Source organism: Bos indicus x Bos taurus, chromosome 1 (assembly GCF_003369695.1).
Source record: "Bos indicus x Bos taurus breed Angus x Brahman F1 hybrid chromosome 1, Bos_hybrid_MaternalHap_v2.0, whole genome shotgun sequence".
Lineage (NCBI taxonomy): Eukaryota > Metazoa > Chordata > Mammalia > Artiodactyla > Bovidae > Bos > Bos indicus x Bos taurus.
The window spans coordinates 99,622,051-99,639,386 of record NC_040076.1 but is presented as its reverse complement, the minus strand read 5'-3'; the positions used below and the strand labels follow the sequence as shown (position 1 = coordinate 99,639,386).

The 17,336-nt window shown below is 38.2% G+C and overlaps 1 protein-coding gene across 3 annotated transcripts in view; it reads right to left on the bottom strand.

Annotated features, from left to right (window-relative positions):
- Positions 1-7,121: 7,121 nt before the first annotated feature.
- ZBBX (zinc finger B-box domain containing) overlaps positions 7,122-17,336 on the bottom strand; it is a 124,652-nt gene continuing 114,437 nt past the window's right edge. For all 3 annotated transcript variants that reach the window (XM_027542043.1, XM_027542053.1, XM_027542064.1), the window contains 2 exons: positions 9,232-9,370; positions 7,122-7,400 (listed from right to left, as the gene is read on the bottom strand). In XM_027542043.1, the coding sequence (XP_027397844.1) occupies positions 7,274-7,400; positions 9,232-9,370 (266 nt within the window). In that variant the 3' untranslated portion in view covers positions 7,122-7,273. The remainder of the gene's footprint in view (positions 7,401-9,231; positions 9,371-17,336) is intronic.

The following is a 17,336-nucleotide window of genomic DNA, read 5'->3' as shown; positions in this document are numbered from 1 at the left end:
CTTGGATTTCCACACAATTCCACTTCTCATTAAATAAGCCCATTTTACTTTCAGTATTTTGAGTGGGCTTTTGTGTATGAAGAAAAAAATTTTAACTAGAAGTCAGTTAGCAATACAGGCAGCTGACTAAGGTTGGATAATGTTTGGATTGTTGTTTAGTCACTAAGTTGTGTCCAACTCTTTGGCGACCCCACAGACTGGAGGCTGCCAGGTCCTCTTGTCCATGGAATTCTCCAGGCAAGAATATTGGAGTGGGTTGCCATTTCCTTCTCCAATGTTTGCATCCTTCCAGTAAATTGAGCAGGAGAAACTGTCTTCCCTCCATAGTTCTCTAGAGTCTAGTCTTAAACCAAAGACATATAAATCCAGTCATGTGTCTTAACATCTAATATTCCGTGACAACATAAATCCCAGAATACCAGCCTGAAAGGGTGTTCAGAGATCTTCCCAGACCCTAGACCAATGATCTCTAAATTTTCTCACAGAATTCTTTCTTTAGTCTTACAAAGAACCCCTTCATATAAAAAATATCCAACTATAGATGCTTTTGTTGGGCAACTCAATCCCACTTATATTCCCCAACCAGATCAAGAAACACTAAGAGTCCCCAGAACTCAGTTTGAAAGCAATTAATCTCTCATTTTATATGTATTCTAAAGGATTTCAGCAGTGCGCTATAGGAACATAACCTTGAGGATTTATCTCTGAGAGCATCTGTAATCTCTGGCTCCACTGTACAAATATTCAACAGTCCTCTAAGAAGAAATTATTTTATATTTGTTCTCTGTGTATTCTTATGAAAATTTCCATCATAGGTTTCAAAATAGCTTACTATTGGAACATTCATTTGAGACAAATATTTCCTATCACAGTATTTTTAACAGAGTGCACTGAGTCTTTGCCAAAGCAGATTGGATTTGGGCACCAGCCCAAAGACTGAACTTTAAAGAGATGTAGAATGTGTTTCAAGAAGTCCTAAGGTGAAAACTTGAAGCTGAATAATGATGACGTCTCTGTTTGTATAACTCCAGTATGTCTTTCAGACTAAAAAAATAAGTATGGTTTCTATAAGAAATTGAATGATTTAAGTCTGTGTCTCTTAAATTTGAGTGATTTAAATCCCAAAAGGTTGGTTTCTATCATGTATTTTCAAATCACATTAATGTCAAAATCCATATATTCTGAGAGCGTGAAGCTATGGATCAAGGATGAGAATAGCACAGAAGCTGTGGATCAAGGATGAGAATAGCATTCTGTGACAGAGAGGCCAGTTGCCTTAGTATCTGCTCTCCCCATCTTCCCCAGTGACACAACCCCAGTTTTATTCTGAGCAGCAACACAACCACTTAAGCAGCTACATTTCTAAGCTCCCTTGCATCTAGACATGGCTAAGTTCTGGCCAATGAGATATAAGCAATGAGATATTGTGTGAGATTTCCAGAGAGACTAATTTCAAGAAAGCTGCCTCATTGAGGAAGCGCCTATTTTGCTCTCCCACTGCCCTACTTCTAGTTGCCTCAAACTCAGCTGGTGATGGCTAAAAATTGCATCTCCTAGCATGAGGGGACCTTGAGGATAGAAACAACCCAGCAAGATGTATCTCCCTGATGAACTCGACTGCCTGATCCCAGACTTTACATACAAGGAAGTAAATACCATGTTATTCCACTGTTCTTTGATGTTTCCTGTAGTATAAAGTTAAACAAAATCCTAACAGATTCAGTAGTCTACCTTTCTTCCAGAGCTATGGCACAAAGGTCAGAGGAGAAAGATGCGATGATTACTTTTGAAAACTAAAATGTGCATCTGTTTGTCTCATGCTTCCACTTGCAGTTTTCATTTTTTTAGTATACAAGCTGTCAAAGAACTCTGGTCGTTTGAATAAACAAGGACAAAACCTTATCTGATAAAAGTATGACAATTACCTAAATAACCCGAAATTATATCAAAACTTACCTTAAAACATCTCTTTCAGAGTTATTTAGAATATATAAGGTTCAGTTAATTATAAATAGGGATGAAATACATTTCCCTCCTAGAAACTTTGCTAAGCATTTATATGTAGAATAATGTGTATTTGTTTCTGAATAGAAAACAATTCACCTATTGCTTCCTTCTGGCAGAAATAAGGGCATAAAAAGAGCCCTTTCACACCTACATTTCCATAAATGTTATTGTACTGTATATGTATCTGAAAAGAAAAAAAGAAACAGAAGATAATCCCATCAATCAATTAAATCTTTTCATTTTAAACATAACTGTCACCTCATGGAGAACATTAAGAACATTCTCTCCTTTTCCTTAACTATGAAAGACATTTGCATTAAAAGAGGAGGATCTTTATTTCCTTAAAGTTCCTTTATGCCTGCTGGTTATTCCCCAGCTAAAGCCATAATCCTGTTTGCAACATCATAATCATTTACCCAGCAAACAATCAGGGTGTCACTAACAAAGAATTATGACTTTAGGTGGGGGATAAACTACAGGCACAGATGAACTCTGAGGAAATAAAGATTGTTTTCATGCAAATATGGCTAGTAATAAATAACCATGGATGAAAATTATGATGAAACAGAATGCTCTATAAAAACAGATTTGGGGAGGTATAAATAGTATGTTTTCAAATTTTCTCCTTTTCTGGAAGTATGATGCACAGTGTTTATAAAGTACCAGTGAAATTTTAATATTTAAAAACTCTGAATTTACACATGATAGAAGAAATCTATAAACACAGAGAATAATGTTTCAGAAATATTTTTAATTAAATTCAGATATTTAGATTTCAACATTAATGCCAGCTTTATACAATATTCAATCTAATTGTCCAACTCACTCATGCAGTCTTCATTTTTGATACTGAGTGATTTTCATAGATCATTTATGTCAACTTGGTCCTAAATTCACTAATTAATCCACCCGTTAATTTGTCTGTATATTCAATGATTGTAGGGTAAACACATGAGAAATTATGATAATTAGCATGGCACAGCACTTTCTAGTTCCCAAAGGGTTTCTGCACTCAATACATTTTATACTCACACCATCTTTTGAGCTAAGTCAAGCCAGTCAGTATCTTTTTCTCCAATTCAGAAAGGATCACATTCAACTAAGTGATCTGCCATCTAGTAAACAGTGTAACCTGATAAGCTGTGTTTCTCCCACTATATATACTATGCTGTCTTTCCTTGGGAAAAGTTAGGGATTGAGGCAGCTTATCAATTGGATCCTGCACATTTTTCCTTTCATTCATTCATTCATTACTAATGACCACTCAATCTCAGCCAGGCATAAGATAGGGGCTAAACTTAAGAGTGGTGAACAAAATAGGTAAACTCCATGGTCTGTTGAACTGTATCATCTAGTTGAGAGATATACATTAAAAAAACACACAAATAGATTAAAAATTATCAGTGCTACAGAGGAAAAAGTAGGACACTATAAGAAGGAATAAAATGAATAATGGGAATTAATTTAGATAGAAGTTAAGAGTCTCTTGAGAAGGTACATTTTGAGACCTTGGAGATGAGAAAATGGCATGTGCCCAAAGTCAAGATGAGATAAGCATTGCTCAAGATCTTTCCAACAACTGAATCATAGGGACAAAGAGGACTGGTTTTTCTGAATCAAGGCATTATTTAAAATATTTCAGTGCCTTATTATAGAGATGGAGCCATTGTGTATTTCATCTGTTCCAGAAAAAATTGTCTTGCCCCTCCTGTATAAACACAGAATGAAGTGGTCTTAAGCGTGGGGTGCGCCACTGGCCTGCGTTGTGTGACACATTCAGAGTGCACCAAATACGGATGACTTCAACAAGTATCAAAAGACATATTAAATTATCAACTATAATTTAATTTTGTTTCCATCATGTGTATTGCCAGAATTGTAAAATTACAGGATTTACTCTGGCTGTACACCAGAGGCAAGTCTGAATACAAATTGCTAAATCCCAATATGCATGTAAAATCATGTTATCACTTGTCCAGGAGTTTCTAGAGGCACACTGTACTAATTCCAGAATTGGGAATATGGTTGTGATTCTTCTAGAATGTCTGTAACTCTCTCAATTCCACAGTGAGAACTAGGCTCATGCCTTTAACAATGATTTTAAGCTTGATCTCCCAGATGAGAGAACACACTGAAGTTGCTTCAGGCAAAGGTTCTAATCTTATTTAGTTTTTTATTTCCTCATTAGACTAATGACGAATGAATTAGGAACTTTTCTAAATATGTGGTTATGGGAAGCAAATAAAGGCAGAAGGGGGCCTGCTCTGCCCCAGAGGACCCTCATTTTTAATTTCAATGTTATATTGAAAGTCAAATGACAAAATCAATGGTTCATTCCTTATTTCAAATTCTGGCCAGAAACACACCAATGACAACTAATTATCATCTTAATTTTTACTTCAAAATTCTTACATTATAAAAAGTAATAGAATATTATAAAATCTCCTTCTGAGCTAGTTAATAAAAGATTCAAGCCATGACTGAATACACAGAAGGAAAAGTAGTGGGCCTACTTTCCTAATGAGAATAGGATAACATCTCCTACCATTTCGTCCGAGAAAAAAAAAAAAAAGAGTTTTACAAATTGCACCCAGAGAAACAATTTTCTTTTTCATTAAAAGGGAGAGGAAGATGTCTTAGAGCAAAGGAGGAGAAGAAAAGCCGAGAAACTTTAAACCTGAGCAGACACACTGAAAAGAAAAATAGCAGCTCTTCCTATCTGAACAGGTGAAGAGGAAATCCCCTACAGATACTAAACTACAGATACTAAAATTCAGCCTCAGGGTAAAGACACCACAAGGGCTTTTGACACAAATGATAAAGATTCAAGGCTGACTCGCTATTGTCTCTCTCTGGGATTGTGGTAGAAGAAGTGCTAAGAGAACAATAACAATGCTGAGGACTCACATTCTTCAAGTTATTTCTTTTGAAAAATTATATTCTGATAGTATGATTGGCTTTCCTGGTTACTTCATGTTCACTTATGTAAGTCACTTTTTATAAGTGGCATTTGTATGCTAAAAGACATAGAAATGCTGATAGATCTCTGTATCGTCCTTTTCTACCCTGTAAGTAGATGGTGTGTGCGAATGCCAGTACAATTTATTGATGCCATGAAAAAAGTATTAAAGATAGATTTACACTAAGCAACCATCAGTCTATATGGGGTCTACCCAGAATCTCAGAATTTAGAATCTTAGAATACTATCCAGGTTAAAAAGAGTTTGAATCCTGAGATATGTCTATGCTGTGGTGATGACATAATGGTTTTGCCAAGCTGTAGGGATGTTTCTCTGGTAAGTCAACAAATGCTTTAAGGAGAAATTGTCCAAAGACATTGCAAAGTGACATCCATAAAACTATTCTCCTTTCATCTACTGTCCCTTTTGAAGCTCTTGCATTATAAAATTATGTGAAATCTTGAATACAAACCAACCTCAGGGTCCACTACCACTCAGGACTAGCAAAACACTTTGAAATGTAGTTTTGGGTGTTTTTTTAACCTACCACAACAATCCTCCATACTGACTGTGTTTGTACTAGTCAGGGAAACACAGTTTGTACTTCTCCATAGGAACAGAACCAGTTGTGATGGCTAGCAAATTCAAAATCTACAGGCTTGGGACCAGGGAAGGGCTGATGTTTTAGCTTCACCTGAAGGTAGTCTGAAGACAGAATTCTCTCTTCCTTAGAGGACCTCAGTCTACTATGGAGAGTAATCTGCTTTACTCAAAGTCTGTTGATTTAAATGTTAATCTCACCTGAAAAATACCTTTATAGAAAGATCTAAAATAAAGTGTAGCCAATATCTGAGTACTTTAGCCTGGCCAAGTTGCTACATAAAATGAACCATCACACTGGCCATCCCAAAATTAGATAATTAAGGGATCTTTCCACTGTTTTACCATAACAGAAAATGGCAAGTATCATGTTCATTTTATTTCAGGTCCTCTTTTTCTCTTCTAGCAACAACTTTTGATGCTACCAAAACACCTGTAAATGTCAAAAACCCTAACAAGAAGAAAAAAACTAATCAAAGTAAAAAATGGATTCCAGTCTCAGTGATACTGCCAAGTATAACTAGGCCATCAAATGTACATTGGTGACACAATTATTTAAAACATAATTTAACAATTAAACATTATTTTAAAGATAAGCATGTACTGTTACTGCTACTGCTGCTAAGTCACTTCAGTCGTGTCCGACTCTGTGTGACCCCATAGACAGCAGCCCACCAGGCTCCCCCGTCCCTAGGATTCTCCAGGCAAGAACACTGGAGTGGGTTGCCATTTCCTTCTCCAATGCATGAAAGTGAAAAGTGAAAGGAAAGTCACTCAGTCATGTCTGACTCTTTGCAACCCCATGGACTGCAGCCTACTAGGTTCTTCCGTCCATGGGATTTTCCAGGCAAGAGTACTGGAGTGGGGTGCCATTGCCTTCTCGAAGCATGTACTAGCTTATTTAATACTGTACATCAACTATACTTCAATAAATATAAATTAATTTTAAAAAGATAATCATGTACTGTTAGGGGAAGTACACAGATTGAAACCGCCCACCCTGACCAGGCACCATAGTAACTATTTGCATGAGTTGTTTTATGACAGGAGATTCTGAAAAGGAATACGGAACTAATAAGCCACCACCAACCGGAAGGGTTCGGGAAAGGTTGAAAGGAGACACCACGTGTCCATCCACTTTCCAGAATCCCTCTCGTTAGCATCCATCTTGGCTGAGCAATGCGTGTGCCACCAGGAAAGACTCTGAATTAGAATGATTGGCCAAAGACCACCCGGAAACTAATCCCATCACCATAAAACCCGAGACTGCAAGCCACGTGGCAGATCAGTTCTCTTGGGTTCCCTTACCCTACTGCTCTCCACCCGGGTGCCCTTTCCCAATAAAATCTCTTGCTTTGTCAGCACATGTGTCTCCTAGGACAATTCATTTCTGAGTGTTAGACAAGAGCCCAGTTTGGGCCCTGGAAGGGGTCCCCCTACATGCAACAGTACTACCTTCAGATAAGTTCTTAGAGACACAGTTACAACTTATTTTAAAAATTTCATTGAATGTTACTAATATAATCTGCAATTTGGAAGAAAAAGCCCTTAAACTTATAATTTCACTAATTTTTATTAGTCTGTAAACCTTGAAATATCAGAGACAATAATCAAAAATCTCTATCACCCGGACAGGTAATCATTTGATAACTTTTTTCAGGTTTGCTTTACTCTGGGTACAAAATGGAAAAAGTAATGAATGATCACTAGGTACTCTTTGACCACGGGAGTGTAATGACATGTTGCTTGTCAAGAAAATCTTCTTCCTCCTCATCCGTACTGCTTTCAGAAACTGTCAGCAAAGACTGGATTCCAGTATCCTTTTCAGAAGAGCTGGAAATACATTAAAAGGTCAATACACAATATACAGAACCAGGTTTCAACTCTTCATTTATCTTCTGATCAATACTACACACACTGAAGTAACTGGAGGCAGGCAGACATTGGGCAGGGGGGTGGTGCTGTTTCAGACTGAGACCATAATTCTCAATGTGCCCAATAAACCAAGCCTCCGTTCTTCTCATCATTCTCCCTCTCTCAAGAGATAAAGCCACAGTGGAACCAAGGAGAGAAGATTTCATGGTCTCTGGCTGCATCTTTCATTGATGATACCTCAGAAGAATACTTCAGAAACTTGCAGAGCCTCCAGGTTCTTGTTAAGAACCTGTATCATTACGCTGGTTGTTTAACAGAATCCCAGTGAATAAGCTGCCAGATAAATCACTTAGGACCATGTGGATAGCCAGTCTAGATATGCCAAAGCCAAAATTAATGACAGCAACTATGTAGTTCTTTTACTTTGTTGCATCTTATGGTGAAAAGGAACTCATGGAAACTCTAGTGTGTTGCTGTCTGAGGCTAGGGGTAAGTAGTAGTATGGGGGCACAGAGAGGAGACCCCATCAGATATTTTGGTCCAAGTTATTAAAAATTTCAGCCCATGTACACTATTAAATAATATAAAATATTTCACCCTGTGATGGATAGAACTCGTTTTTGGATTTTATGCCCCAAACAGGTTAAACCAGCATTTTGTAAGCTCTTATCTGTGGTCCAGTTCAGATCTTAAATGTGATTAAAAACGAAAGCAAAAAAAAAAAAAAAAAAAAAAAACCTTTCACTGGTCTAAATAGAGAAAAGAAGGACAAGGTAATAACTTTTTCAGGAAATTTTTAATTTTAAATAACTGTGCTTTATTCTATTAATATAATCCCCTTATATTTAGTCCTAAATGTCCTTCTTTTTATGAAGTTGGCTTGGTAACTTTGGTTTATTTTTAGGGAAAAAAATAGCAACTTTATACTGATCTCTTTAAAAAAAGAAATGTAAGTGGTGTTAGAAATGGAAAAATCCTTGGACCACAGACAGATGATTTTCTCCTTTAGAAAGACAGAATATGAACTCTTGATTTCTTTTTACTACAATATTAGACTTCAGCAAGTCAAAAGAATTTACAATTCAAGGGGATTTTATTTTACTTTTTTCTCAGTCTGTTTAGAAGAACCACTCTTCCTTTTTCAGGGAATTCTAGTATGACCATAACACCTTGACATGATAGACTACTTTTCTGAAGATTTATTAGTTTTACCAATGTTCCTTATAAACTGATCACCATCTCTAAATGCTCTTATCCTGTGTAAGGGAAGAATGATATAGAGTTAATTTTTATTTAATTTAATTTAATTTAATTTAATAAATTTAATTTAATTTAATCATATAGATTAAAATGATATCATTAACAATCTAGACTTGATTCCAAGAAGGAGACTTCTCAATATTCTATTCTAAAAACTTTATTCACATTGAGTAAGAGTCTATGAATGCAAAATATTGAAATTCAGTAAGTTAATGAAGGCAAGTAAGGCAACTGTTTTTCAATATAAGAAGAAATAGTGAAGGATTATTAAATTCCAAATGTCTTTTCATTTTCCTGACACACATTGTGCAGCAGAGAATTATCTCTTCACATTAAAGCAACCACTTCATAAGCCTTTCACTAAATCCTGATATTAGGTTAGCAAAGCACTTAAACATTTTATAAAGAATAGCCATATAAGTACACACATGAGGACAATCTTTATTTATGTAGTAAAGGTAACTAGTTGGGGGTTGTCAAAAATTTTACAATGCACTCTTTGTACATACAAGCACCATATTTAACCTACCTCTGTTCCTCAAATCCACAGAGACCCCTCCCACATGAGGTCTTAAGGAAATCCAGGGTAGTCTGACTTATATTCAGCAAATGGTTGTTGAAGGCTGGTAACTCTTCTGAGGTTAGGCTGTAAAGTTTTTCTGAAGGATCTGAAATATTTTATTTCATGCATTGTCAACACATAAATTCAAGAAACAGATACAGAGCATATGGTGCTGAAAGTTTACTCAGTAAACTTCAAGCAGTACAAGGATAGGGGCTTCCCAGGTGGCTCAGTGGTAAAGAATCTGCCTGCAATGCAGGAGATGCAAGAGACTGGGGTTCAATCCCTGGAGTAGGAAATGACAACACACTCCAGTATTCTTGCCTGGAAAATTCCTTGGACAGAGGAGCCTGGTGGGCTACAGTATATGTGGTCTCAAAGGAGTTGGACACGACTTAGCAACTAAACAGCAGTCTGACTTCTTTTGCCTAGCCACATTGATTTTTAACATACACTATACTTAAGTGACAAATGCTCTGAAAATTTACAAAGTTCCAAGGAAATACAAGCAATCTTTTTTAAACTTACAATATTGTGCAACTCCTCAACTTGCCTGAATGTTAAACATTTTATTATATCTTTTTGTCTTCTAAGAAATAAAAGGTTTGCCCCCACACAGTCTCAGGCAAAGGTTAGTTTTGGAAAAGCTACTCTTTCTTTTAGACTGCCTTGCTTTATTTGGGTAGATAATAAGCATGTGTATATGAAAGGGGAAAAGCCTTAAATCTTCTTTTTCCTGAAGTTGGCCTGTGATTCAGCCTTCTGCTGCTGCTGCTAAGTTGTTTCAGTCGTGTCCAACTCTGTGCGACCCCAGAGACGGCAGCCCACCAGACTCCTCCATCCCTAGGATTCTCCAGGCAAGAACACTGGAGTGGGTTGCCATTTTCTTCTCCAATGCATGAAAGTAAAAACTGAAAGTGAAGATGCTTAGTTGTGTCCAACTCTTAGTGACCCCGTGGACCGCAGCCTACCAGGCTCCTCCGGCCATGGGATTTTCCAGGCAAGAGTACTGGAGTGGGTTGCCGTTGCCTTCTCCCAATTCAGCCTGAGTAAGGACAGGTAGTTCAAGTTCAATAAGCAAATGTGTAAGCAATACCTTCCTTACATGAACTACCAAAATATCAAGTATAGAAGTAAATATGATTACTACATTAGACATAATGTTGTCAGAGACATCTAACTTCTACATGAGGTTATGCTATGGTCACTTTTAAAACTATAAAAATTACTGGCTGTTATTCCTGGTGTTACCCAGGTGGTGTGAGTGGGAAAGAACCCACCTGCCAATGCAGGAGATGTAAGAGAGGGGAGTTCAATCCCAAGGTGGGGAATATCTCCTAGAGGAGGGCATGGCAACCCACTCCAGTACTCTTGCCTGGAGAAACCTTTAGACAGAAGAGCCTGGCCAGCTACGGTCCACAGGGTCTCAAAGAGTCAGACTTAGCACGCATTCCTCCCTTCACTTTAATGAAAGTGACAGGATCAGAAGGACCAAACACCAGAATGCATGTATTAAATCCCTGACTGAAGATAATTGGGGGTGGTTAGTATTAACTTGAAGTTTGTGAGCAAGCAGAGATTCCCCTATAAAAATGAACTAAGAATATCCTTCCTGCAAGATAACTAAGATCATGGCATCTGGTCCCATCATTTCATGGCAAATAGATAGGGAAACAGTAGGAACAGTAACAGACTCTATTTTCTTGGGCTCCAAAATCACATGACTGCAGCCATGAAATAAAAAGATGCTTACTCCTTGGAAGAAAAGTTAGGACAAACATAGACAGCATATTAAAAAGCAGAGACATTACTTTGTCAACAAAGGTCTGTCTAGTCAAAGCTATGGTTTTTCCAGTAGTCATGTATGGATGTGAGAGTTGGACTATAAAGAAAGCTGAGCACCGAAGAATTGCTGCTTTTGAACTGTGGTGTCGGAAAAGACTCTTGAGAGTCCCTTGGACTGCAAGGAGATCCAACCAGTCCATCCTAAAGGAAGTCAGTCCTGGAAGGACTGATGCTGAAGCTGAAACTCCAATACTCTGGCCACCTGATGTGAAGAACTAACTCATTTGAAAAGACCCTGATGATGGGAAAGATTGAAGGCAGAAGGAGAAGGAGACCACATAGGATGAGATGGTTGGATGGCATCACCAACTCAATGGACATGAGTTTGAGTGAGCTCTGGGAGTTGGCGATGGACAGGAAGACCTGGAGTGCTGCAGTCCATGGGGTCGCAAAGAGTCGGACACGATTGAGCGACTGAACTGAAGATAGACATCCATACATTTACAACTGTAAGTGTCCTTCAAAGTCCAGAACATTCACAATGACAATACGTGGAGAAATCCTGCAGGCTGAAGGTTGAGGCTTCTGCTCCCACCACCCCAAAGCAAGCAAGACAGCTTTCATTGGTCTCGTTTATGTTTGGGAATTCTCTATAAGATTACTTCTGAGAAAAACAAAAGATTCCTTAGTGAAAATTTTTGTCCCATCCCACTTATTGGAGATTAAGAAATTGAGGGCCCACTAGGGACTGATAACTTGTTCACACAACTACAAGTAGAAGACCTGGAACTCAACCTAAGCTCTCTCAGCTCACCACAGTCATAAATCACTATGTTCCAGAATCTAATTATTTAGCATTAGGCTATTATCTTCTCCACAAGGTGGTATTACCCGCCCCCCACCCCACAAGGTGAATAAAACAGGTATACAAGATCCTTTTACATACCACATGAAAAAGAATGTTACCTGTGGGAAAGTAGTCAGCTCAGGATTTGGAACTGGTAGAACCACACTGCTAACCCAATAGTGATGCTTAGATCTAAGGAATCCCACCAGGAGAGGTTAGTCTTTCAAGCCTCTATTAGTCTTTCAAGTCCTAACTGAATGAATACTGAGCTAATTCAAATTATACAAACAGAATGGGACTATTTTTGTATAATTATTCAGTCTCAAAATTTTATTTCAGAATTAATAGGAAGAGTTATTTAATTTCAGTTAACAGGAGCAGAGGTGACATCACTTGACTTTCAAGGCAGAAAAAAATAAAACTTTAACAAAAACCCTACTGCAGGTTAGTGTTAAAACCTAAAAGGTCAACTATACAAAAACCCAAGTGTTCTGATTTTTCTCATATGGGACCAGGGAAGATTGCATTGATATTTCCATTGGAGATTTTACTTTATAACTGTCAAACCAGCTGATTGTTGAGAGTGGATTGAAGTTAAATCTTTCCTATCCCTGGAATAAATGGGATATGTGTATGTTCTTTGATCACTGAAGAATCTCTTAAATGCAATAATAAAGAATGGCAAAGAGGGAACATTGACTATATACAAAGTTCCACAGTGTATTTCTAAAACTTGGGTCACTTAAACTTTATTCTACAGGGAAATAAACACACATGAATAAAGAAATGAAGTAAAGAGGAAAGGAAGGACCAAATGACAGGTTAATCCCTTTCAAGGAACAGAAACAAAGTATACAGGCAATTTCCCAGTAAATAATTCACCACCAACAACAAAAACAAGCACCACTTCTAAAGGATTAGATACACATACAAAACACATCCCAATATTCGGGAGATATGACCATCAGGACCCTCCCCCTGTAACCTGTGAGCCCACGCCCAATCCACCAGCCTGTTTCCCCTCCTCCACTGTCTTGCCTCATTTATCCTTCAACCCTTCTTTCCTTTGCCTTCACTCTGCCCAACACCCTCTGCCTCTCAAGTGATCACAGTAGTGATCTGAAGGAAAGATCTCAAATTATTTAAGTGGCACACAGGTCTGGTGGTCAGACAAAGGAACGTGGGGCAGATCTGCCTGGGTTTGTGCATGGGTGCCTCTGGGCACCCAAGGGAGGCAGTCGCTGCACCATCCAGAGTCTCAGTTACTATAGCCACACAGGGGAGACCAAAAAGTATCACTTCCTCACCCATCTACCAACAGGATAGCTATGAAGATCAAATGGAGCAACAGTTCATATAAGAACAAACAGTGATTATTACGACTCATTGAATGGCTTCATATTCCCACATCAGAATGTTTTTAATATGTTGACTTTCACTTTTATATGTCACCCAATTTTTTTTCCTAAAATTCCAAGATACTCTAAAGCAAAAAAAAATTGCCATTCTAATTCAATTTCACCTGACTGTCTTTACAAGGGTTATCTAGTTAATTAGCTGACTATAATTCTGACTAGCCATTTTACAGTTTAATATCTTACTTGATGGTCAACCTTCTAATTACTCAGGAAACCACTGCCTCACTATTTTACTTCATACTGTAGTTCGTACTAGTATCAGGTAGATTTTTATTCTTTCTTATTTAAGAAAAAGTTCTCTGTCTTTAATTACTCAGCTGAGTACCTGCAGACTCGTACAAGCATAGGATTGCCAAAGGAATTTAAGGACCACAAAAACTCAAACAACAAGTAAGAATGAGTTTAAAACAAATAAGGCTTTTCTTTTTAGCTGCATAGTGTGGCATGTGGGATTTCAGTTCCTTGAGCAAGGACTGAAGCTGTGCCCCCTGCACTGGGAACATAGTCTTAGCCACTGAACCACCAGAGAAGGCCCCAAACAATAATTTTTAATCACTGAAGAAGTGAATGTTTTATTGCATTTGATTACTGATATTTTCTCATAATGCAAATCTTCTGATATTTCCAAATTATTCAGGCTATGCTGCTGCTGCTGCTAAGTCGCTTCAGTCGTGTCCAACTCTGTGCGATCCCATAGATGGCAGCCCACCAGGCTCCTCCATCCCTGGGATTCTCCAGGCAAGAATACTGGAGTGGGTTGCCATTTCCTTCTCCAGTGCATGAAAATGAAAAGTGAAAGTGAAGTCGCTCAGTCGTGTCTGACTCTTCACGACCCCATGGACTGTAGCCCACCAGGGTCCTCCATCCATGGGATTCTCCAGGCAAGAGTACTGGAGTGGGTTGCCATTGTCTTCTCCATTCAGGCTATAACAATATCCAAAAACTGACAAAAAATGCCTTGGTAATGGCTCAATGGTAAAGAATCCACTTGCAATGCAGAAGACACAGGAGATACAGGTTTGATACCTGCGTCTGGAAGGTCCCCTGGAAGAGGAGATGGCAACCACTCCAGTATTCTTGCCTGGAGAATACCATGGACAGAGGAGCCTGGCAGACCACAGTCCAAAGGGTCATAAAGGGTCGGACATGACTGAGATACTAAAGCATAAGTAGAATTTAGTGTTATTTACAAAGGTACTTGTGGAGGAATAATTATACAGCATGAACTAGAGCTAACTATAATTCTCAAAGTGGCCCAGAAGAAAACATGGTTCTAGAATAGAAACAGAGTTTATATGCTTTTGACTAAAAGTTGGACTTGCCAAGAGCACCTTAACTTACTATACGTCAAAAGCACTGCCCACTGGTTTCTTATATAATTTAACAGTGTTTTCAGCACAGACTATGTGCTAAGCACTTCAATGGTAAAGTGTAGGTGTGTGTGTATGTGCAAAATTTTTATAAATATAGTATTTAATATATACTCAAATTCAATCACTGAACAATTTATGATAGGGCCTATTCTCATACTCATCTTTCATACATGGAAACTGATACAGAGAGAGATTAAGAAAGTATAATAATTTGTCTGTTGTCACAAAGCTGGGAATTTGTAGCTCCACATTTCAGAGCCAAACCCCTGGCCCTAGAGCCTGGCTCTCAACCACCCTGCTTTGCTGCTCTTTGTTTCCTGATTCAGCCTGCATACACACACACACATATCCTCAGCTCCCACTGGTCTGTCTCCTTATGAAATGACTCTATTGTCAGCTTCAGCAATTGGAGTCAAAGGAGAAACACTACTCAATGTAATTATTTCCTGTCCTCTTCTCCAGATTCTTTGGCAGGGCTCTTTTCCTAGAACTTGGAGGAAGTGGAGGTATCCTAGAGCTGACATAAAATTAGTCATAAGGTTTGTTGCTTACAAAAAAGGCAGCTTTCATGGGAATGCACACCCATTTACATTTGTATGAATACAGTTGTGTAGCTGTATCTGTGTGAGACCAGACTTCATTGAGAGTTGTTTCAGAACTCATCATGAGTAGTGACATGTGGGTGGAATTTTTCTACCCATTGATGCTGAACAGAATATAAAAGACTGTGCAGAATCAATGAATTTTCTAGAATAAAGCCTGATTGCACCACCGCAGCTGTCACCTCCCTGACTGTTGGGACAATTTAGCTGATGTGCAGTCCTCTTCTTTCCTCAGCTCCAGGTGAATGTCTCCAAAGTTGTGCATTCATCCAAGGCCAATCTTCCCAAATAGAAAGAGAGCCATTCCTCAGTGGACTGTGTGTAAGTGATTACATTCTGCTCCTGACCCATGAAAAAGCTCTGGTAGTTCACAGGCTATGTAGTGTGTACTTGCTTTTAATGTATGAAAAGGTATGTGTTTTGGTGAAAATACTGGTGTGGGTGTATGAGGAAATGAGTGACAGGGGAAAGGTGAAGCACATAAGGAAAACCTGATAAACAAAATAAAAAAGCTGAGAGGTTAGAGACAAACAAGTATGTTTGTAAAGTATTTCATTTGTAAATAATGAAATTGACCAATTTACCAAATAAGACAACCTTCATCTTCTGATTAAAAATTGTATTACTATCCTTTTGATCTAGTTCAGATCTGATATGCTTCATTTTAGAATTAATTTTTTCAAAGGTATTTTTATGTGACCCATTTTTTTAAAGCCTTTATTAAATTCGTTACAATATCATTTCTGGTTTTGTTTTGTTTTTTGGCCACTAGGCATGTTGGATCTTAGCTCCCCAGCCAGGATTGAACCCTCTACCCTCTGCATTGGAAGGCAAAGTTTTAACCACTGAACCTCCAGGGAAGTCCCTAGAAATGACTTTTGACATGAGAATTACCTCCAAGCATATTTATATTTGATTTTTAGTAAAGCAGAGTCAGGCAAGTGAGTGATAGGTAAAGATGAATCACAATTTCTTCTTCCCCAATCCCTAATGAAGTGAATAGGAAAGGGAGAAAAATTAAAAATAAAATAAAATCATAAATGGAACCAAAGGAAGAGATACAAATTCACATAAACCTTGATAAGGGACAACAAAGGAATAAACAGAAGGTTCATTAAGGTACAGCTGGGGGCCTACTCTGTCCACACCCTTTCTCCTTCCCACTCAGTGTGCACACAAACTAGTGACAGGAAAAGGAGAGGCATCTAAAGGGCTCACAAGTCTTACCAGTACCACAAGAAATTGGGAAAAGCAGTGGGTAAGGGGAAAGCAAGGAGAAAATGTTGAAAATATTTTTAAGCCCTGAACATCCACCATAATATCTTAGTGGAGGCAAGAAAATCACACACCCGCAGGTGTCCCAACAGAGACAAAACACACTTCAAATCAGGTCCAATGAAGTTTGGCATTCAATAAAATCCAGAAAAAGACAAGAGAGCCCAGATCCTCCAATAAAGGAAGCTGAACTCTTCAATCCTTCATCTATTCTCCCTGTGCCTTTGAGCCAGCGGGATACAGAAAAGAGTCAATAGCCAACTCACAAACAGTAGCCCCATAGAGAAGACTGACACATCTAGCACAAGCAGAGAGGAGAGAGTAGATTTTAGAGGAATGCAGTCTCACTGTATCAGAAAAGACAGAAGATATGAGCAAAGCCACTCACAACACATGTGAACAAGTAAGACGTGAGGAAATGACAGCAAACAAACTGGAATCCAAGAATCCACTGCACACAAAAAACGATTCCGTGAAAGAGCAATCTGGTAGATAACAGATCAAGACCCTATGAAAATTCCCTCATAAGTCCTTTGGTTACAAAATAAGTAATAAGAATGACATTTTTAAAAAGAATAAAACTAACCTAAAAGATCAAACAGCAACATGTCAGACGTCAAAAAGGAAAAGCAAACTTGTTCCTGGATTGGACCTTGCACCAGAAAAAAACATGCTACAATGAACATCACTGAGACAATTTTAAAAAATTAGATATGTACTGAAGTTTAGAGAATTACAATGTATTAATGTTTAATTTCTTGATTTTGATCAC